Here is a 24,687-nt window from a genome sequence, read left to right on the forward strand (position 1 = left end):
ATGTCTAAACTCTTGGTGAAGAAACTCTTTGGTCTTTTAGAATCAAAATTGAAAATGTGAATTCAAATTATAGTACACAATAAAAATGGCACTTGTTTCACTATCAGACTGGAACTTGACCCTCATATACAATAGAAGGAATTTTACTTATCAGTACCTTTTGAAAAACACAGATTTGGTCACATTCAAACAATAGATGCCTTTAAATATTATACGTTTGAAATCCACTGATATATTAACTTATTATACAAGCTATCTTCTTCCCCATAGCTCTGTTCGGTCAAAGTCTTCAAGTTTTATCTAGACATTAAGGTCTCTCCTACTTTTCAGAAGATTCCAGAAGAGAATATGTTCGAGGTCCTGAATAAAACTAAAGTATTTCAAAGTACTATCATTTATACACACTACCGTCCAAGGAGAAAAAATGAGCCTTGAAGAATGGGGATCCCCAAATATTAATGGTATAACCAATTATTCTAAATACACCTCAGTTTTCCCACACCTTATAGACCTTAGAGATATTGTGCATATACAGTTAATACTAACATCAGTATAACATAACTACTGTACAAGGCAGCACAGAGCTGCAAAATAGTGATTTCAGAATCTCTGATATGAATTATTTCAATGAATAACTCTTACAACATGATATGAATTAAGCCAAGTACATTGGGTATCTAAATTGTTAAATTGCTACCCCACTGAAAAACATCATGTTCAAAAGAACAACAGTGAGGTCTGTTACGTCCCAGTGTGTGGTCCATGTGCGTTTTGTTGCTGTTCCATACTTGATTGTTCTCGCTCCCCCATTGGTCCATCATTACATCATTTTTTTCTGTGTGACATCATCATCAATTAAATCTCGGCCAATCAGAACGCAGATTATTCAGTATATTAGTTGCAGGTTTTCAGAAGGAATGGGCCTTTTGTTTGACTTTGGTCCTGCTCAGCTCTGGTTTCGCTTCGCTTCGTTTGTGTGTGTTTTCGTATAGCTTCGGCTTGGTTGTTTAGTTGATTTGTGTTAGTCTCTTTGTACTTTCATGTGTTTTTGTTATCCTTTATTTATCCATTAACTTGTCCAAACTTATTGTATCAACCTCTGTGTTCTTTTGTACCCTGTTACTTATCTACTCTCGTTTGTATTTGTAGTTCACTTGTGTTTTTGTGTGAACTTTTGTGTTTAGCATTAGTTTAGGTTGTTGGGTACATTCCACACACATAATTGATTTTTTGGATTAGTCACAGTAGTCTAGTATTGTTGACTGCCATTTGTCTTGTATGGTTTTTGGTAGTCAGTGAAGGTTAGGTAGGTTGTTTGAAGACACCGAAGACCGTGTGTTTCGGGGTTTTCTTTTGTAGTTAGGTCAGCTTTCCCTCATTTTCTTAGCCAGCTCCATTTTGTTTTTTTTCTTTTCTTTGGCACCACTCTAGTTCCTTTTCACTGTGTGTTATTGTGTCCTATTACATACCAGTCACTTATTCACCTTAAAATAATCACTTTTGCACCAACACTTGTCACGCTTCCTAGTCCCTCACCAGAACCGACCTGCATCCAAAAATGATCCTAAATGTTACACCCCTTTACCCCTAGACACTTGGGGTCGTAACAAGGTCTCTAACAGGTAACAGGTACAGTAGCCGTTCTAAGAGAGCTCCATGTTGTGCAGTGCCAACTACAAAGTGCTCAAAAACACCATACATGAAATGGTATATGCCCCAGCACAATACTTTGTTCCCCTTGAAGTGCAGAAGTTGTCATAACAAAAAAGCTTGACACCATGTATGTATGCTGACAACACCTTACACACATACAGTACTGCACTTCTCATTCTATCAAATGACAAACATGAAAATGAAAGCAGGACATCACAAGTTTCACCTGCTCCATCAGCAGTTAACCAAAGACAAACAGGCTTAAGAGTAAGTAGACTTTTTGTATATGAAGCCCACCTACAAGATCTTGAAAAAGGTCAGTGATAAACAGCTTATTCTTTGGGAAATAACAGAGTGATATCATTGCTCAGACTTGTATCATACTAACACCAAACAAGAACCACACTGGGCATGACTATGATCAGAAAGCATGGTTTTAACTGAACAGACAGATCTGGATTGCATCCTTTAAATCAACACTCAATAAGGTGAACATGGAGACAGACAGATGTCCAACCAGGGCTGATGCAAAGCACTAAGTGACCATACCAGACAGCAGCTTATAGTTTTGGAAGTTGACATCTTATGTAATTAGAAACAAAGTACTGTACTTTAGCCAACAAGTCTTATCTTTACAATTATGTTTAGCTTTAAAAAGCCTTTATGGAGCCTAACAAGTTAATATTTTTCTCATAAAAATCTTTCACTAGCCTTAAAGCAGAGACTAGTGAGATACAATATGCAAAGAATCTTAGGCAGAAAACCTTTTTAACAGGACTTCTAAGCTCATTAAAATCCCAACTGTGACCTGATTTTTTTTTATCAGCTTATACAGTATAATCATAAAAAATACATATATAGTATGATTCTTCTTTTATGACTTTTTATAATGTGGCACAACACAAATGTTAAAGGTGATACGAGTCGGTCATGTATTCATTAGGTAAACCATGCAATGTTTTCAAAGTTTTGGGTCAGAAATACCGTCAGCACTATGAGCTCAACTTTGGCTGCTTGTATGTTAGTACAAAAATGTTTATTTTCTGCAACACATTACACAAAGTACATTATAAACCTGAATATGTAAATTATATTGAATACATTAGTATGAGATATCTTGATTTAATGTTTCAGGGGAAATATCTTTATTACATTTTCATCAATCTGAAGGTGGCAGTGGTTGTTGCATTATCATTTTTGAGCATTTTAGATTTTTAGTCATTTCTCAGATGAAGTGTTTCTTGGGTTTCTTCTACATTACAATGCACAGAACACAGTACATTATACCAGAAAACAATATAATGATGCTTTTGTGCAGAAAACAAATTAAAGATAAGAAACAAAAGCTAGCAAAATGAAACCCTTCTGTCTTCTACTGTAGTAATATTTCAACTAAATAGTCAAATTTTAGAATGCTTTAAAGTATATGTATACTTTAAAGTTTAATACTGCATCCCTACATTACAGTTTGATGTTTTTAGACACAAGCAAGTAAATAAAATTATGCTCCAAGTGACTTGTAGAGTAATAGGCAAACATGCTACAGTATAAGTACAGAACAAATTCCATTAAAACACTCTTTTACAAGCTGATTAAAACTTCTGCCACTGTGTGTCAAGAAAACAGATGCCCTAACAATGCATACTGTCAACTTATCCATTTTCAATTTGACATGTAGCCCTAACTTTTATCACTTCTGTATCTTTTAATAAAAGGGAAACACACATTTCTACAATGTTGCATGAATTACAATGTTAGTGGCCAAAAAGCTAGGTACAGTACACGAGCGCAAATTGTTAGAATAACTACAGATGGATTTTAGCATCTGGAAACTTAATAACAATGTAACCCCACCGTACCACTGATTGCATGAAGTCAAATCAGTTTAAGAATAAGATACCATGAGAACAAACTTTGTTTTTTCCTCAACTAACCATTTACAAGTAAAATGCAAGAATAGCCAAACGACTGGCAGCTTTTGAAACAAACATTAACATATTGATTGGAGATGTCATTAGCAAAGACATGCTTCCTGCTGGGTTTGCTTTAAATATGCAGACAAACTAAAACAGAAGGCAGATGTCTCCTCAGAGGAATATGATGGGGTGGTTTTGAATTGGGATGTAGTGATGTAGTATCTCTTCAAGTGTACTAGAAAATGTCACTCACTGAACCTGACAAGTTTAGGTTATGTTCTCTTGTACTTTGACTGCATTAATACCTTAGCCTGAATTGTAGTTCAAATGACACAAAAGATGACTTCCTTTTTCTTCAACTTTTTATTTTATCACTCTTCACAAAGTTTTGCGATTACTGTATTATTAAATAACTTTTATATTCATTTTGTTTACAGACCTTTATTTGGAGAGCATCATTGTTTAATTTTCAAAATAAAACAGACCAAGACTTCTCATGGAAGTGACAACTACTTATAAGCAATAAGTAATAGCAGATAAAGACTGAGTGAGATAGAGCTATTATACAATTGTATATTGCAGTCTTTATATAATATTTTATATTAACTTGCCTCTTTCTGATCTAAGAGAAGAAAACCCTTTAAATGGGACAAAACATTGTATGATGTCTCACTAAGACTTCTGTATTGAGGTTTAAGTGTTGAATTTGTATCTGAACAGCAATGCAAACAGAGTTTCAATTCCATAATGGGATGACAAATGAATAAATGAACAACAGCTAATTAAAAAGTTTTGTGAAGTTTGATGCAATTTTGGGGGTGTGGGGGCTGGGGGTTCCATATTGTGCTGACAGCTGCTGTGAATCTGTAATTCACCAAATGGCCAATCTAGTCCAAGAACGTTTCTCAGATGGCTGCACTTGATATTAAAAAACATAATCAATCAGATCTGCCATGACTGAAACAGATGTCACAGAAACAAGATTGATAAACAAATACTATGAAACCCCTACAATTAAACTTGCGAAAGAATCAAAACACCTTTAATCCTTTACGGTCATGGAATATAATCCATTACACAAAGGAGGAACAAGAGTCAGCACTACATGATTAAGCACACAATGCTTGTTATTAATTCATGTATATATGAATACAGAAAGGGATATTAAGGCAATCACATCTGATCCCAAAACCTGTTAGAATAAGGATAATCTATGAGGCATGAGCCTATCTTGTACAAAACAACACAGTATCCATATAACATTCAATTACTTGCCAAAGTTATTGAATTCCTTAAATGTTAAGGCAAAATTCTATCATAAAAATATAATACACTTTGTTTTGATACAAAGGTATCACAATAAAAAAAACAAGAATCAAGTTCTCATTTGCACTTAAGACAGAATCAATTGTCAATGCATTAAAATAGTAACAATTTTTATGAGCAATGTAATTTTACCAATGTAACACCTGCATTCAAGAAAAGAAAACATATCAATATTAGAATTTAAATATTAAAGAACACTTTTGACATCAAGATTGTGTCAAAAGTTAATTCCTAACATTAAAACTAGTACTTGTGCTGGAAAACACAATGCTGTCATGATACCCTTTCTCTACATTACTATAAAATCTGTCAGTGATTTCCAAACTGGCTTGCCCGCCTATTAGGCCTGCTAAATGTACAGTACAGTAGTTTTATCAGAACTGAACTGTCTTCATTAAACCCAGAACCTTTTGGTGAATGCTAATTCATGACTTTTCATATGCATTTTAGGGTGACATATTTGATCAAGATATCAAGTCAAATTAGCCATAGTATAATTTCTTCTTACTTCATTTAACTCCATTGTTAATCATTTGCTTCACTGGATTTGTATTTTTGTGAGGTGGGTGTTGTGCAAACGTTGCTCTAAGTTAAAGGAATTGAAGTCATTCTTCAGTGACCTTTTGTCTCTCCCCTATAGTTTATATATGTACTAAACACTGAAATTACGCACAGAATAGTAATATTTCTCTCAGGGAAGCCTTTGCTGATACTGTCGTTACAATCCTGTGAATGAACAATTTGTTAGCCATTGTCCCCCATGTGTAGGCTACAGTATACTGCTGAGAGGAGTTTTGCAAAATGACTAAAGGTTTCCCTGCTGTCTCAAAACATGCCACAACACGAGCTATTCAACTATAGTACAATAAAGTGTAATGAAAGAGCCGACATTTCTTATTTTGCGTCTAAACAATTAAATGAATATTGATTTTCAATTAGTTCCCAGCTCATATGAACATTGTTCAATGTTTTTGTTCGCATTGTTGTTGTTCCCATTCTTTGCAAAACACGTTAAAAACCCAGTGTCGCATGACTTCAAGATTTTTAATGCAAGTATGTATGCAAGTTTTATGTAGTTATGCAGTTAAGTTATGCAACTGTAACATTCGTAGAAAACAATTTAACTTATGTCGCATGGCTTTCTTGTTGATTGTCCTACCTTGCTTCCTTGCAGCATAGGGAAACAGTAGATTGTAACATACTGTATACTGTATCTGAAGCTACGATTTGGAGACTTCAACACTGAGACATTTACAGATCCTGCCCATTTCATTTTATCAACGCCAGCTGCACAAAATAGCAACTTTTAAAGAAACGCCAAACGTCTTCTCGCCGAATTAAAACAACAAACTAACGGACTGTATATAATTCACGACTGTTGCTCCTGCTAAATCACTCTTATAGATTTTGCTCCAATACACAACAAATATTCAGCTTTTTTTTAAAAAAAACCGTCCTCTGAGTTTTAGGAAGGTTCTCTAAATCCAGGACGCGAAATATAAGCTTTCCAAGCCAATTAAAGGGCAAGGTGTGCTTAATCGACCATTGCTCCTTTACAACGCAAGACTAGTTTATTGACGCTCTTGTGCGGAGATTTTTTTTTCAGCTAACTGATACAAACTCAGCTGGTTCCATTTATTAATACACTTATAAATAATTGAATTCTCATTATTTCATTCTTGATGCGATTTCATTGTCAAACTGTGAACTTATAAAAAGGTTAACATTTTCTATGAAATGGAAACCTGATTTCTGTGTTTATTTTAAAAGAGATTGCTTGACTAGAACTGTTCTAAGGAAGACAGGTGAAGTGCATTCACTAGCTTAAAGGAATGCCCTACACTAAGTCTTTTTAGATTTGAGCAGATAACTCTGCAAAGGTACAGTACTTGATTTAAGTATTCTAAATTCTCTAAAGGTACTGACAAAGTCAAAATTTCTACATGAAGAGTTAAAAACAAATCAAAAGGGCACAAGTGGAAACTAAGGGGAAGTACATTTAAGACTTAAACAGGAAACATTTATTAATTCAAGTTACCAAGCCATATTGGTGAAGCTGATAGTATAACTTGCATTAAGAAGAGGTTGGACAGATTCTTGTATCAATTATCTACTCTGAATCAAAAGAGTGGAAATAAGTGCCCTCAATTTTTGCAAATAAACCATTTGCATTGTATGTTCTTATTTGTTGTTACAGTACCATTGAAAAGTACTCTGTCTTTCGATACAACAGTCCTAACCTTTTACACATAAGCCTTTAGGCCTACTTTTAGTTCATTTGAAATTACAATTTCCCAGTTGTAAAGTATTAAGAATCTATGCTTATTATAATACCAATGAGTAAAGAACACAGTAAACAGTAAAAATCTGCATAAGATCAGGGTGTGACAATGAAACCTACTGAATAAACAAATTAGCTTCAAAAACCATTAAAGCAATGGATATTTTAAATGGTTGTGTATGGCTAGATTAGATGATTAATTTACTGGCAAACCAGAGTTTATTCTAGCTAGAGTTTAGAACAGAGCCTCATTCTAGATTTATACCACTTTCAGTGCCAAATACTATAAAACTGACTCAGACATTTCATAACACCAAAAGTATCTTTTAATGTTGCAGAATGTATTCTACTTTAAAATTCAGATGTTACCAAAGCTAGTGCTTGGTTTTGATGGGGGGGTTAGTCTCTTTGAATTTGTTTGGCAGTCGGAATGAATCTAATAAAATGAAAACTTTTATTAATAGTCATGATTCTTTGTCACTGTGCTGATCAGAAATGCCAAGCTTGTTTGAAGATAGGAAAATGGAGACTTCCTAAAACATATTCTATAACTGTAAATAAAACAGATTCTGCTCCTTACATTTTACAAGGTTCTCAATGAAATTCAGTTGTTTATAACTATTTTCCTCATGAACCAATATTTTGAAGTAAAGTCTGAGGTATATTCCTAAACCTTATCAATTTAAGTTATGAACTTTTACTGTACCTCTTCTCCAGATGTGCTAGATACAGTATTATGGAGACTTAGTTAAAATAGTGTTACTGGCATTGAAGTGTACATAAAGGTCTTTTGCTGGGATACATCTTTTAAGAGAAGATGGCTGATATAGAAATTAAAGAAAATTGATAATGATCTCTTAAATTATTAACTGTAGCACATTGCTATAGACCACACTCTGTTGCAGCAGTCACCAGAGCTTTTCTAGTAAACTAATTTTAGCTCTGAAGTTATTTTACTATATAATATAAATTATGGTAGGTTAAAACCTACTGGCACTGTTAAAAGGTGATTCAATTCTTTAAATTTATTAAGCATAATACCCAAACCTAGAAAAAATGAATATTTTAAGTCACCAAATAAGTCAGCCATGTTTGACATAAAACTCAAACACCTTCAGTTTGTATCAGTGACTGTATTTTGTGAATTTTGGTGATCATTGTTTTATTGAATGTGCTAAAAGTAGCTTGAAAAACAATCCAGCCCCTATTAGAATGCTAATTAATGGACCTTTCCATTATTTATGAACTGGCTTTAATAAATTGTGTAGATTTACTATCAACTCATTAGTGATGACATTTGGATCATTTTAAAGAGTTTTAGCAATATTATCAACAAGCATGTGCAAATTACAAGGTATTGAGTCAAAACTTGTTAGATACTTGGGTTTAACTCCAAGTTATCAACCTTTTTTAAGTAAAATAATTTAATTTTGGCAAACTGATTTTATGAACGGGGTGACACAGAGACACATCAGTTAGCATTTATAGGGCCCTGAGTTCAATTCCAGACCTTGGGTGGTATCTGCTTCGAGTATGTATATTCTTCCCATGTTTGCTTGGGTTTCCTCCCACAGTTCAAAACCATGCCGGTACAGTAGGTTAATTGGCTTCTGAGAAAACTGACCCTGGTGTGAGTGTGTTTGTGTCTGTCTGCCCTACGACGGTCTGGTGACCTGACCCTGCTTTGCACCAGTTGCTTGCTGTGATAGGCTCCAGCTCCTCTGTGATCCTGAATTGGAAGAAACATTAGAAAATGGATGGATGGATTTGTTTGAATCCCACTGATAGGTCTACTTTCAAATAAATCAGAAACAAAATTCACACAAACCATTATCAATTCTCAAATGAACTATCTCTAAGGTCTGAAACAATTCTAAGAATTTTGGAATCAGTTACAAAATCAGAAGTACCAGCTGAGGTCTGTCAACTTTACTATAAGAAGTCAGCTGGCTATGATGATTTTGAACAATTTGAAAAAGCTTGCACCTAAACTATCCGATGCACCAATCCCCTTAATTGAGTCATAATTCAGGCCGACATATAGACTTTTTGCCTCGCCTTTCTACAAATACTGAAAACAAATAACTCCCAAATAACAGTTAGGATTTTTTTTGTCTGCAATTACTTTTTGCCTTATGCAGTATGTAGTCTGTCTTTTATTCTGAGCATGGATGTCTGATAGCAGCCTTGAAGGATCTCAAATGCTGTAATAGCTTTCAACAAAAATCTCATTACAGTATGTGCACCCACCTTTGCAGAATGCAATACATTGTGATACAGAGCAAACTTCCTTGTTTGACTTTACAATTACATACAAAACCATATAGAGTGTGTTTAATCTGCCAGATTTGTTTCACAGCCTCTTCCAGTCACCAGGTGAATTACAGTACCTTGGCCTTTCTCTTTTCACATTCTATTGTATATCAACTCATGTATTAGCAAACTCTTACATCCTTTGCTACACCAATTACACCATTTTATACTCAATTGGACCCACGTTATTATCTGCAATGTCGGATTTGCAACTTAATTTCAATCAAATTCAGTAGACTTTCTTTGAATTAGATTGTTTACTAAATCTGATAAAACAAAATTTACACTCTTCAATAAATACTGTATAATTCAAATTGCTCCCCTAATAATGCAAACAATTTTTACCATGCATAAAACAAAGTTGAAGCAAATTTGCGGTGTAAAAATATGTAAGTAATTGTCTGGATAGTGCTTTTTATTTCAGCTAAAAAAATACAACCTGATGTCAAGTCTAAGCTTCTTTTCTTTTATTGTGAGAAATCTCGTTTTGCACACTGCTCTAGCTATAGACTAGTTCAAATGTCTACACTCCACATTTTGGATTACGGTGATGTGGCTAAAAGAATTGCCTCGAAAACTACTCTTGAGAAATGCAATGTCTTATGCTATTATACTCTAATACTATTCTGCTGTAAGATTTATCACCGGCACCCCCTTTCACACTCATCATTGTGACCTTAATTATTTGATTGATTGCTTCTCTCTACATACTAGATGAATACTTCACTGGTTTAAATGAATTTACAGATCTTTAATTGAGAAAACAACTTCCTATCTTAATAATTTATTGCTGTTCTTTGTACCATCCTACAGTTTAAGACAAAACTGAATCCAACATGAGCAACTAGAAGCTTCAAGTGCAGGTTTTTCAATCTGCTGATACCAATGGAAAAATCTGGAGAGTAAGCTAAAACTATCCCTCCTCATATCCAGGGATTTTTTTAATACTAGCACTTGTTAAAAATGCAATATAATTTTGATAACTTTATTTAATTGTATGACACCTCCTGTTATGTTATTTGTTGATTGGTCTTTTCTTTAGTTTTGTCTTATGCACAAAATTGGTATAAGCCTTTTGGCAGATCATCATTACAAATGAGAATTTATATGTCTAAGAAAAGTATGATTATTAATACAGTAGTTCAGAGCATACAACTAACAGTACAAATGTATATCCTAAACAGTACATCTACACTTGACATACTATAGAAACGCTGAACAAAACAACTGAAACTTTTTGTAGACATAAACACCAAAGTGTGCTCTTGTTGAACCTTTTGGATAATACTTGGTTGGACACTAAAGCCTATACAGAAAACCAAGATATTTCTCCAGTGATTTGGGGAAAATGGATGAGTACATTATGGGTTTTTTTTTCCGAGTTAATTGTTATAGGTCAGAGTTATGTTTAAAGACATTTGTGAATCTTAATATTAAAATGCATATTACTTCATTATTTTAAAACCTCAGTCAATGTGAAATACTTACCATGTCACTATTTTCCCTAAAAAAACAACAAAATAAAGCTCATGAAACTACTTATCAATTCTACATGGGCAACAGAAAACTTTTGATTTTGTAATATGAATAAGATTGATTTTACCTTTTCAGAAAGGTCACAAACATTAGCAAGGTGAAGGATGTGAAGCAAGGGATCATTGTTTGCAGATTCTCCCTGACAAATAGACAAATAGATTGGAAGAAAATATGAAAAACCTATCACATTTTATAGTGTTTTACCTTTTAAAGAAATTGGCTTTTGTGGACAATACTAGTCTTATTTGCCATGGTATTGGATAGGTGGTAGGTTGAGTTTGTATCACTTAAAAAATAAAAACTATTTTTCTTGATGTTCCTCTCTCTCAATCTTGACAAAAGTGACCCAGACATATTCTAATATGAATTTTGAATGCAAATCAAATTCAAAAGCAAGACTATGTGTGAAAATTTGAAATTGTGAACCAAGTAATTAATTAAAATAGACTTAACTGTGCCACCTCTGCAGACCCTGGGATTGCTTTAGGCAGGACTGTTGATTACAATTTGTCATTGTCGTGCTGGGGCCAATCAAGGTGGCGTGATTTTCATCTGTAACAGACACAACATTCATCTCTCATACAGCCAGTGTTGTCATCTCATTGAACATAGATCTAATTAGTTCCCCAAGCATTGATTTCTATGTATGTTTAAAGAAAGGAGGTCTTCAAAATGACTTACCATGCATCTTTTGACTTAGAGCAGCTGTATGTGTGTACTGCTATAAACTGGAAAGTGATTTGAAACATTTTCCCCCTGGGAAAATGAAAAAAAAAGGAAAGCAAGCAATGTGAGATAGTAGGCTTACAATTATCAGAGAAAGAGCCACCTGTTAACTTGAAAACCAGTGTGATTACTTGTATATAATAAGTTTTATTGGAAGAATTACCACAATAATGTTCTCCTTACCATGTCCTTACCTTTACTTTGCTCTTCAAGTATTCAGGGAAAATTATAATAGAAATCACTCAATTCCAATGAAACAGTCTGCCTTAGTACTACAGTATGTTTCCCTTTCCTATCTCATATTATCTGTTACAGTGAATTGCTGTATATGTTATTTAATATATCTATACAGAGATTATTTTCATACTAATGTATTATCCATTCACACTCTAATTGGTGGGCCAAACTGTGTACCTAGCAGAGCTTGTAGGTCTTTCCTAAAAAATGACTCATCTAGTTATACAGTATGATGGCATGTTAGGAATGCAACTACAAACTACATTAGAATGACAAAGAAAATGTATTAATTGACATTTATTTTAAGGAAACACTGGATCTTTATATTTACCTTGTGCCCTGTACTTACCTTGAACTTGTGAACTAGCCAGTCAGCAGGGCAGTAATGAGAAGTCATTTTTTGGATGCAACATTTAACAAGGAGATTACAATGGCACCTGGCTATTGGTGTCCCAAGCAGGACATACTTTATTATGATATTTCTGTAATAATACCAGAGCAATTTTTACTTCTATTACTCTTACATGATGTACATAAAATGATTAAAACGTATCTTGCTTCAGAGCAATTAATGTAAAAATTAGTTTAAATCATGCAGAATTATGCTTTTTGTATTTCAAACCAATAATATTATCATAAATAATATGATTCACGGTTAAATTTTCTATAATATTCTTGTTCTTTTCCCCTGCATAAGAGAACCACCCCACATTTATCGATAGACCCAACAGGGGATTTATATGACAAAACACTAGCACATTTAAGGATGTTAACTACTACCTATAGTAAATACAATCACTATACTATAATTTAGTAAAGCACTGGATATATGGTGCTGTGAACTGCAAATTGTAATTTCTGGATGACTCCTTGCCATATTAAAATCTTTGTCAGACCAGAACCCCACATTTGTAAACATTTCCTCATCGTTCATCTTGAGTATGTCTGCTAATCTTCTCTGTCTTGGCAAGTACAGTAAGCATTCTGAAAGGTCAGATCGCATTGTAGGCTGAAAGAATTTGTTTGTCTGGTAATGTTGCCTAAACACATGATTTTCCTCTGGTGTCTTACTCTAAAAAACATGAAAAATAAATAAAATTAAAGTCTTACTCTAAAAATGATATAAATAAATCTATAGATCTGAAAGTAGTTATTTCTTTACAGTATTTTTTCCTCAGTTTTAAAACTGACCATGCCTTCAGTATCCCTCGCATAATTACATTTTTCCTTTGTAATCCAGCACATGATCAAATTTATGTGAGGAAAAAGGATTAGCAGGATTTTTGTGTTTAGTATGATCTATTTTATAACATTTTAACATTTACATTTAACATTTATATAACACTATTTTAATAGTCTCTTATTAAAAAAATAAATACATTTCAAATATGCATGCCAGCTAAATAAAAAACAACAAGGTTTAGTCAACAAAGTCAACAATTATTACTAAAACTGAACTAAAGGGTCTTTTACGTATTGATGTATAAGCTACTTATTTTCCTCAGGATAAAAAATACATGAAAAGTGATTGAAATTTAAAATTCTGAATGTCATTTAAGTCAAGGGGTTGTAAGTGTGTTCTCAATCAAGACATTTAATTATTCAAATAAGCAAGCATTTAATGTTGTCTAATTTAATATGAGTCTAATCACAGATAAGCTGTCATTAGTATTTCCATAATATGCATTTTCTCTAATTTGCTAATTTGCTTAATTTTTTAGATAACACATTTCAGAAAAAGAAACAGGAACCCATAATTACCAATTCTTCCTATACTAGCATAGCATTAGAGCTACCATATAATGAACATTTTAGCCATTCAATTATTGTACTAACGTCTTAGGTATCTTAAGCGGGAGATTTTAATATATGTATATTGTATGATCTGAGAATCAATAATTTACTTACAGTTTTCAAAACTACTGTATTTTCCACTATTGTTACAGCTTTGTTATTAGTACTGCTAATAGTTGGGGTGAGAAGAAACCAAGCTGGATATTTAGTGACTTTTAATGTGCATTAAACAGGATCCACGGTGTGAGACTAAGAGGATGTTTTGAGAGGAAGCCACCTGTTAAGGATAAAAGATGGGTAAAATGAGACAGAACTTGGCTAACTGAACAATTGGCATTCAGAAGGAGTGTGATTCCACATTGGGGAGAAGATCAGATAGGATAGACTCTATGTGGAATTGATCACTCCCCTGGATACAAATTATTTTAACCCCTAACATTTAAAACCCTCAACTACTAGTGTTCAGTTCAACCACTATGGCTATGAATACAAATGAAGTAACTATTCATATATTATTTGTAATTCAACAAAATGTGACATTAGTAGGGGATAAATACTTCTTCTATCTATTCTTTTGCTGAAAGTTAAAAATCTTTCTGGGTAAAATAAAATTAATATAATTTCAAGTTATCTTCTGCATTGAAACAAAGTTCCAGTTGCAATTGCCTGTGAATCTTTTATATTGAACGATATCAGATAAAATAACTAAATGACTTACTACTGTTTTGGTTAAGGTTATAGTGGCAGTGGTCAGCACTATGTTAATGAGTAATCTTAATGAGTAATCTTAAAAGTGCTTAGATAGCACTTAAAACCAAAATCAGTTATCGATTCCCAGCTTTATGCAAGATAAAATGGGGCGATTTGTGAACTTTAAGATCTGCTATAGTGCATATAAAATCTAGACATTTTTCATATTATAATCATAAGTTAAACAAACTCTGTGTAAAATCAGAATTACTCCACATGTTAGATCATTATACCACTGTCAGAATTACTCCACATGGAAGAGATCTTTATACCACTGTTTTTAATAAGTAAACATATTTCTAAAGGGGTCATTTACACTAAAAGCATTTAACTATTTTAATGTTTACCTTTTTGTGCAGCTACAGTTTATGACTTTCTCTCAGCTACAGAAATACAAATTGTAAGAAAAACCAAAAAGAACTTGTCATGATATTACATTTATTATTTCACTGACTATGGATAGTCATGTTTTGGATTTTTTGTAGATTTGTTTGAATATGATGACAGATGATGATGGTTCATGTCTAGAGCTATTAATTCCTTTTTGTCCAACACACTGGTTTTCCCTTAATATCAATAATTATTTAGATAAATGCTGACATTTCAAACATATTTTTAAATAAATAAAATGTCGTCATAGCACATTATCTTATTTATCCAACAACTACTTTAATTACAAATGCTTGGGATTCACTTACATTGACCTTATTGTAAGAAAAAGCGAATGTCACATCATTTGTCCTGTTAAGATTGCACTAGTAGTGGTAAAATCTATGAAAAATACAGATTAATCTTTGCTATGCTAATAACTGTACATATTACTTTTTCTAAGTCTTAAAGACTTAAAGACTATAAAACAAGCACCATTAGTTTCAGTAATAAAAAATATATATATAATTTCCAAACATCAAGATTGGCTCAATGTGTCTAAATCATACAGTTACTTCACTATTACAGAATTTACCACTAATATACGGTGTGGTATGTGCTGCTTTGTTAAATTACACATTTTATTTAAAATTTCAGAGGCCTATGGGGAAAATCTTCCTGATATAGTGCCTGTCTGGAGAAAGCACATCTCTGTAATCAGAACCTAGTCTCTGGTGTATAAAAGCACATAATACACTCTTTGAGGTTAACTTGGCAGTAACAGATACGTGGTTCTTTAAAAATGAACAGAATGTTATGAATGGAGTTACAGTAAATTGCTGGCTCAACACTGTCAGTTCTTTGACTTTGGTACAAAAGCAATAATTAGCAGGTAAGCGTCTTCAGCATCGATCCAATGTAGACATGTGGTACTGTAAGATACTGACTGGTGCAAACTCAAAAGGTGTTTACTGTGCATTGCTTTTTCATAAATGTTAATGTTATTTCTGTTCTTCCAAAGGTTACATTGCAACAAGTGGCATATCTTTTAAGTACTGTAGAATGTGGTCTTGAAAGCAGAAAAAATGAAAACCTTTCCTGTTATTGTAAAATTAAGTATACATTCCTGTACTTTCAAATATAACTCTTATAAATAGGATTTTAACATGATACTTAATCATTGCTGCTGAAAAAAGATGAAGAAAAACTTCAGTGCTGTTACTACTGACCTATTTCCTTTCTGAACGTGGATATTAAGATCCTTGCTACGTTTCTAGCACTTCGATTAGAATGAGTTTTGCCCTGCATTATCTCAAATGATCAAACTGGTTTTATTAAAAATAAACATTCCTTATTTAATTTTATCTACTGTATATCAACAAGAATGTTCTCTGAAGTCCTTGTCTCTCTTCATGTAGATAAAGCTTTTAACCCTGTTGAGTGGGACTTTTTATTTAATACCATGAAATGATTTGGCTTTGGCCCCATTTCCTTTACCTGCAGCAATTTAAACTTGTTTCCTTTAGCGACACGTTCACAATACTTTACCCTGTATTGTTGAACAAGGTAGGGGTGCCCACTCTCCCCACTCCTTTTTGCTTTTGCTATTGAGCTCCTCACTGTTTCTTTACATGGTTAATTTGGGGTGTGCAGTAATGAGGAGGGTAAGAACATAAACTTTCCTTATACGAAGATGACTTATTACTTTATATTTCTGATCCTGTTGCCTCTATTCTGCACGCAATGTCCATTTTAAATCAATTTGGTCATATTTCGGATATTGTAAGACCTCCATTCAATATCCAAGCCATAGCTGAACATTTAAGATTGCCCACTCCAAATTTTCCTACCTGGGAGTCACAGTTACAAGATCTCACTCTCATCTCCTCAAAGTCAATTTCACAGCACTTCTAGAATGTACAAAAACATGCAGGCGATCCACCATAACATTGTCAGTTACAGGTAGAATCAATTCAGTTTTTTTATATATATATACTGTATATGTTTCAGTCCATTCCATTATTTCAGTTAATACCTCAGTTAAATCAAATAAATATTTTAAATAATATCAGTCAAATACTTTATACCCTCTATTTAGAATAATATTATTACTGAATACACATTCATACGGATATTATGCAATGACCAAAAAAAGAGAGACATGACATTGCCTAATTTTCTGTTTTCTTGCTGGGCAGCAACTACTGTATTAAGAACATATTATATTGGTATCCAGTTCCTTAAATATGAGTCTTAAAAGTGTAACTTTGAAGTTAGATCTTGGTTGGGTAACTTTTACAAATATGCTGTGCTCTTCTCTACTCAGCTACAGTATTTCTCAGTTCACTCATAACCCCAACATACCTTTTGTATTTGGATCCAGTTCAGGAAGCAGTTTGGCTTTGTTTCACTCTCATAGAATTCCCATCTTTATACTTATCATTTGCTTTCCTATTCTCACAATGACACAATTATACACTGCTTACATGAGTCTTTTTTTCTAATTTTGACCTGTCATGTGACAAATGTAGGAAAGCCCCTGCCATTCTCATACATACATTTTGGTCTTGTCCTGCAGTGTTTCATTTCTGGTCCTCCATTTTTGATACTTTCTCTCATATTACTCATATTGAAATCAAAACTACTTCTTTTAAGGCAATTTTTTGTGTGCTACCTGATAACCTTACCTTACCATAAAAACAACTCTTCTTGCAAGGTGCCTTATCTTCATATGGAAGCAAGCTACCCCACCCCTATTTTTTCAATGGATCAGAGACACGATTCAGTTTCTTGAGTTGTAAAAAATTAGATACATACAAAGTGTGTCCACATTTAAGTTTTTTAAAGCTTTGAAATTGTTTCTGAACTATTTTGAGACTTTGACCCACACTTCTACACCCTAGACCTTAATCTGTCCTTACTTAATTACTTAATTACTTACAGTACTCGATATCTGATTGGAATTGCATTCCACTTTATTTATTGTTTGCTTCTTAGAAACTGTTTAGTGTAATTAGTATTTTGGTATGCTCTTTTTTGTGACTTCTGTCACTTTCTGTTCTAGTTTTACTACATTCTTGTGAGGGAAGATTTATGAGGGATGTGGGAGGGGATTGGACATTTTGTATTTTTCCTTTCATTAATTATTCTCAGGTAACACACTGTTCCAATGATCTACATGTTTTGTAGTATTACTTTAATGTGAAAAAAATGCAACTTCCAATATGATGAATATTAAAGTCGACTTGTAGAATTCTAAATGCTTTTAAAATGAATTGCAGGCATTCTCATTTTGAGAATAAAAACAAACAGGTGAGATATTTTAATTACTGTACCTCATCTTCTTATAAAAACATGTGTAGCATCACTTGATAGTGTCCTTTTACATTTCTGACATAGCTTCTGCAGTCACTGTTTAACTAAGTATTTTGTTTGTTTCACAAGTGCCCAGCCAGATGATTAGCAATTCTAAACATTGCTGGAATCAAATCACACAACAGAAGATTCAATTATATTGTACTGTACAGTATGTAATGTGTCAGTTTATGTGCTTCAATACTTTTTAAAACTTTTTCTGCATATTCAAGAATAATTTTGTTGGACTATAATGAGCTTTGATCATAATTATATGTTATATATGATTGAATTTGCTGTTGTTCTGTTTTCCATGTTTAATTATAAACTTTATTATTTTGATGGGTGACTATGTTTAAGAAACCAAATTTGGAAACTTTTTATGGTTATTCTAGGATACTACATAATATGATTTTCAGATTTAGAACCTGGGTTTCTAAAATATGTGCTTTAATACAAGTGCCTAACCTCTTGACAGCCATTGCCTGACACAGCATGCTCTTCACTGTGAGACTGCTTCTGTACAATCAATTATCATGAAAAAAATTAATTTTAGTCGCATTGCACTTTAAGTAAGCTCTGTACAATCCTTGCTCTGGATCCCCACTGATCTCTGACTTACCTGATGTCTTTTTCCAAGCTTCACATCTTAGCTTATAAAACCATAAAGCATTAGTAATGTGTTTTTCCATTTCTCCTGTTCAACAGTGGCATAATTTGGCAATTTCCTTCAATATATGCCTCTTTTCTCCAACCAAAAACAAGAAAAACTTCATAATATGTTGAATAGTTTCAGATACATTCTATGGGGTATGTGTGGTATGAGATGTAATTGGATGTACAATTCTTGCACTGACAATGGCTGAGGGAACAAAAACCGGGGGAAGGGACTAATGGAGCCCACATACAAGGTGGCATGAGATAGGAGCTGCAAAAGTGATAACAACACAATCAGCTAATTGTACAAAGTTTTGTCCTCTCTTGTTATTGAACTCCAAATAATTCAATAACAAGAAGCTTGCATTGTTTCATTATCCAAGGAAGATTCATTGTCTATTTCATTAGATGTTAATCAAAGCATCAAAGCAAAGTATCTCCAGTATATCTGGCTTGTGCAATCATATAATAAATAAAGTCTCACATATTTTATAAAATCTACTAAATGAATTCAATACATTTTGTATCCATATAATCTGTATTCTGTTTTTGGTACTGTGTCCAGTTACCAAAAACAGAGAACATTACACATTACAACAATTAACAACTGTTTTACCTGTTTTCATTTATATTTTTTTCTATTATCACTTTAGATGAGAAATATTACATAACAAAATGCTCTGTTGCATTCAAACAACAATACTACAGATGTATTCCTGTGATTTGTTTAAAACAGTATCAAGAATCATCAACAGAATAAAATGAAGACACAATTACAGAGAATTGTTCCATTTAATAAATATGATTGTAAATGCAAGAAAACAGAAACAATTGCACATGGAACAGAATTATAGTCAAACAAAACACTGTACATCTAAACTGTTTTATATAAAAGCTTTACAGTAATAAATCTCCCGCATCTAAAAAAATAAACTTGCTAACTCTCAAAAGGGGAAACAAAGAGCTGATTGGTTTCAACTGACAGATTAGTCTATTGAATTTGTCATTTTTTTAATGCAGTTTCTTCATTGTACTGTATCTCCCCATGAGAAAATAATTTGAAAGATGGTTCTTCATACATTTTTATGTACAATTTACAATTTATAACTATCTCCCAATTCATTTTGAATATATATACACTACAAGTCAAAATAAGATGGAGCATTATACAGTTTACTGTTATTAGAAATAATGCTTTTAGGATTTTAGCAAGAGTTCAGTGAGGAGAAAAAAAGGAAACTCCTTGAACAGCAAGGACTTCATTGAAATAATTTTTAACCAGGTCTTTTCTGGTTAAACATTTCAGGGTCTTCCAGACCTTCTAGGTCCCTTATAGACATTGTGCCATTAGTGTTGTCAAAATAAAAAAAATCTCAAAAACAGTGTGCTAATAGGAGTCCAGAACCCCTTTCTTGACCTGTTCCCATGGGAAGCATTAACAAGAATCATGTCTAGAACAACTTTTGCACAGCAAATTCATTTCTCATTAATGTTCTTTTCTTAAATGTGAGAGTGGTAGACTACAAACCATTAATCCTAACAGCTTACACTCTACAAGAACACTGCTGGAAATTGTTCTTTGTCTAGGGACTTGTGTACAGTAGAACCACAACAGAATTTTGCATTATCCTTGTTTTTTATGGACTCTAATTTGTTTAAATATAAAGTATTAATTAACTGACTTAAAATAGATCACCAGATGGATAAGTAATGACACAATACTTGAATATCAATATATTTTAGGGAAATCAGTTAATGTATGGTAATGATATTAGCAAAAACATAACTTTTCCAGGGTGAAACATTTAAGATACATAAAACATACAGTATACACCAGGGAGCAGAAATATTTGTAATATGTTTTAACTGGCCTGTAAAACAATCAAGTGAAGAATACGCAGACATATTTTGTTTGTAAAACTCCCCCCCAGTTTGGCATTATCACAAAACCACTTTAGCTATAATATCTTACTTTCTTTCAGATAAAGCTTATGCAATACAATAGAGTCTAAACTTGAAAAGTTAATTGTAAAGAGGAGTATAAATTAACCCTGTTCACCACCGTTTAATACCTTTCTCTTAGTTCTGGATTTTGATGGAAGACATGGTGTTAACTAATTTCTATCTGAAGCATGTATGCTTTTTTCTAACAGGATGACATTAATATTGCATGTTCCAAGATTACATTGCCTTTCATATCAATCCCTTTATTTTAAAAAGCATTCAAAAAGCAGTTTACAGCATACATCATGAAAGATTATTGTAGTTAGTAATTAATAATGTAATTCTTTATAAAATTAGATACCTGTAGTTAACATATAATTGAAAACTGCACTTGCAAAATAATTTAATGAAAAAGTAACTGCTGTTATCAAAATGACAACTTTAATGGTTCTGCTTGAAAACATTAAACTTTAACAATAAATAAAATGGGGAAAGGAGACTTATTGCATTAAAACAATCTTAAGTGTTGCTAACAGTCTAAAAGCTTTGCCCAATTTTTTATTTCACTAATTAAATTAATTTTAATTAATTATTTTCCCTCTTAAATGAATTGTACTGAACTTTGAATCTCAGATTATCTTTCTTTTAATATTGTAATTTGTAATTGTCGATTGTTCATTGATTAGACCAGGGGTTGGCAACCTTTCAGAATACAGTAAATGTGTCAAGAGTTAGCTCATGTACTTGTTTTTATGGATTTGCTTGCCATTGATACATTTTTAACAACAATAATAGCTCTACTTATGAACTGATTAATAAAAATTTAATATTAAAATACAGTAATATCTCAAATTAATAAGTTAATATGCTCATCTTACCATTTAGTGAGATCCTTACACATGCTTTCTCTTGCTGAGTTCAGTTGTTAACCTGCTACAGGAGGGACAGAGAATAGACTTAATGTGTGAAAATATGCATTCACAGAGATATGGTGATCCAAATGCTGAAAAAGTTATCAAAATGCAATCTTTTAAATGTAAGTGGTTTGAAATCTCTGTTCCACTTGGAAAGTTATTGGCATCTGAAACATTGTGTCTCAAAAATACAGTAAATAGGTGTTTAAATGATAAAGTGAAAGTTGAGAAAAAAATCATAAATCCCTCTGAACACAATGCAAGAAGTTTGGCATCTCTCTAAAAAAAACAAAATCAAGCAAATATCTAACTTTGAGCTAAATTTAGTGTGGTGCATTTCCAAATCCCCAACACCCATCCACTGATACACTGAAAAATCAATGTCGCTGGTATCAAAGCTGTCTGGTTTAATCAGAGAATAAAACATCGGGCCAAAACATTAGAAATACTGTACTGAAATTGGACAAAAATGTTAATACCAGTTCTCATATGGACACTCCAAGTGAACAACACAGATTGTACAGTGTTTTGAAAGTTCTTTAAGATGTTGGAAATAGCAGAAAGTTGAGATGTCAATGTCCTCAGCACAAATGGCAAGTTTTGCAAGAAATGTCTTCCCCATTTCAAAATGACCCATAGCAGTTTGATCTGCACCCTGCAGATGGAGGTTGAGTTAATTCATATGCGTGGTGATGTCAGTTCAAAACATTAGTTTTGCAACTCATTTTTCATCATTCAGTTCAGGCTAGTTTTGACCTTTTCTTGACAAAAAGATCTTGAATGCATCAAGACAGCATGCCAAACCTTTCCCACTGCTTTATAATGTTTGACTTTACACTTAAGTCTGAAAAATGTTATCAGTGATACGGATTTCTAGCTTTCCTGTGAAAACTGTAGGCAAGCCCCGCAAATAATACTGCTGTAAATAAACCAAGTGAATTGTTTTTTTCAGTGTAAAAGACCTTTCATTATGTAGTATTTTGTATAGACGTATGGAGCAGTCAGGGACAGTTTTTAACATTTAATTTTTTGTGTCTTATTTGTTGCACATGTCGCTTTTATTGCATATCCTGTTAAAAATCCCTGCGTGCTGTAGGTTGCCAACCCCTGGAGACTCTCAGTTTCAGCTCCCATCCTAGCAGTGAACACTAGAACATGTTCTTCTGAACTGCACACTGTCTGGCAAACCAGTGCTGCTCACCTTACAACGCCACAGCATGAACAGTAGGTCAAAGGTGTTAAATAGGAAAGTTAATGCAGCTCTCACTAAATTTCAGCTGTTTCTTAACGACCAGAGGAGATTCTCTCTGACTTGAGTTGCTCACGAGACCCCCCGCCCCAAAGAATAAAGAGCTAGGAGGTCTCACCTATTCATGTTGGAAGAAAATTGGGGGAATGTTTAAATCACAAATATCTGTAAAAATGATTTAACCTTGCATTAAAAAATGGGTGGAAACACATGTACTATGTTCTCTTTTTAGGTCAATATAATTAATAATAATAATTGCTTACACTTATATAGTGCTTTTCTGGACACTCCACTCAAAGCTTTTACAGGTAATGGGGACTCCCCTCCACCACCACCAATGTGCAGCATCCACCTGGATGATGCTACAGCAGCCATAGTGCGCCAGAACGCTAACTACACACCAGGTATCAGTGGGGAGAACAGAGTGATGAATCCAATTCATAGATGGGGATTATTAGGAGGCCATGATTGGTAAGGGTCAATGGGAAATTTGGCCAGGACACCAGGGTTAAGAGCTATACATTTTCTTTTAAGGAAAAGTGGTTTGAAAATTTTTGAGAAAAAGACTTACTGTACCACTTTCTGTCATACTCGCTTACCATGAATCGTTACCCTGATGAATGTTTAGTGTGTATTATAGTCTAACGTGACTGGCACCATGTTGGGAAGCAATTATCAACACAGAACCATTGTAAATTAACAAAGAGAGATTGTAAAAATGTAAAATGAACAATGAGTTTAAATAAGTAAAAACAAATCAAGGGTTAAACTTTTCCCCACTGTCAACAATTTAAAATGAAAAATATAAACTTTCACTGTACTGTATATAGCTATAACAAAATGCATTTTAAATTTGATTTTTTTTTAAATAAACTAACTTAATAATCTGTATCATGAGTTGTGCAATATTACATTCCTTAAGGAGGAAAAAACAGATTCATTTTTTGATTGGAAATAGGGTTGATAACTGAACATTTCTCTTCTTCAGCTTTACAGTAGTTTTTTTTTAATTTAGCTGAGAATATTAAAATTCATACATTTCTCACAAACATTTATGATTTACAAAAAATATAATGGCTAAGATTTTTAACCATTTTCTCTCCTTTTTTTGAAATATATTCTCATGAATAAATAGCATATCACTCTTGTTAGCATTAAAATAGAGCAAATAAACATAAAAGCCACTTTAGCAAACCAAAAGGTTTTTTCTCATACATGCAGGCTTTTCATAAGAAGTACCATACCTTATATAAATAAATGTCATCAAAAAATGGGCTATTTCATTGAGACATACAAAAAAACCTGTACATAGTATCTTCAGATATCCATGGAGCACTGTCTTTTGTCAGAAATGTCCACATGCACAGGTATAAAGCTTAAAACCTTGTTGTGTCTGAATGGTTTGCGAGGTCCATAACACTACTGTTTATAGATTGTCCCAGAGTTCAAACATTTACATATGTGGGGATTTCCTTTGAGATTTTGATGTTGGCATGTGGTGAAATGCATCCTGGGTGGAAAAAAAAACAAAGAAAAAAACACTGTTTAAATTCATTTAGAATCAGCCATATTTCTTCCCTTGTACATTCACTAATTTAAAATATCCAACTGCAACACATCTCACTGTACAACTACATGTTGTCAAACTGCCCTTTACATGCTACAAAG

General features: G+C 33.1%; 1 protein-coding gene across 2 annotated transcripts in view; it reads right to left on the reverse strand.

Annotated features, from left to right (window-relative positions):
- Window positions 1-19,685: 19,685 nt before the first annotated feature.
- The window catches only part of sorcs1 (sortilin-related VPS10 domain containing receptor 1), a 231,540-nt gene continuing 226,538 nt past the window's right edge, over window positions 19,686-24,687 (reverse strand). For both annotated transcript variants that reach the window (XM_006630828.3, XM_015347402.2), the window contains exon 27: window positions 19,686-24,529. In XM_006630828.3, coding sequence (XP_006630891.2) covers window positions 24,465-24,529 — 65 coding nt within the window. In that variant the 3' untranslated portion in view covers window positions 19,686-24,464. The remainder of the gene's footprint in view (window positions 24,530-24,687) is intronic.

Source organism: Lepisosteus oculatus, chromosome 4 (assembly GCF_040954835.1).
Source record: "Lepisosteus oculatus isolate fLepOcu1 chromosome 4, fLepOcu1.hap2, whole genome shotgun sequence".
Classification (NCBI taxonomy): domain Eukaryota; kingdom Metazoa; phylum Chordata; class Actinopteri; order Semionotiformes; family Lepisosteidae; genus Lepisosteus; species Lepisosteus oculatus.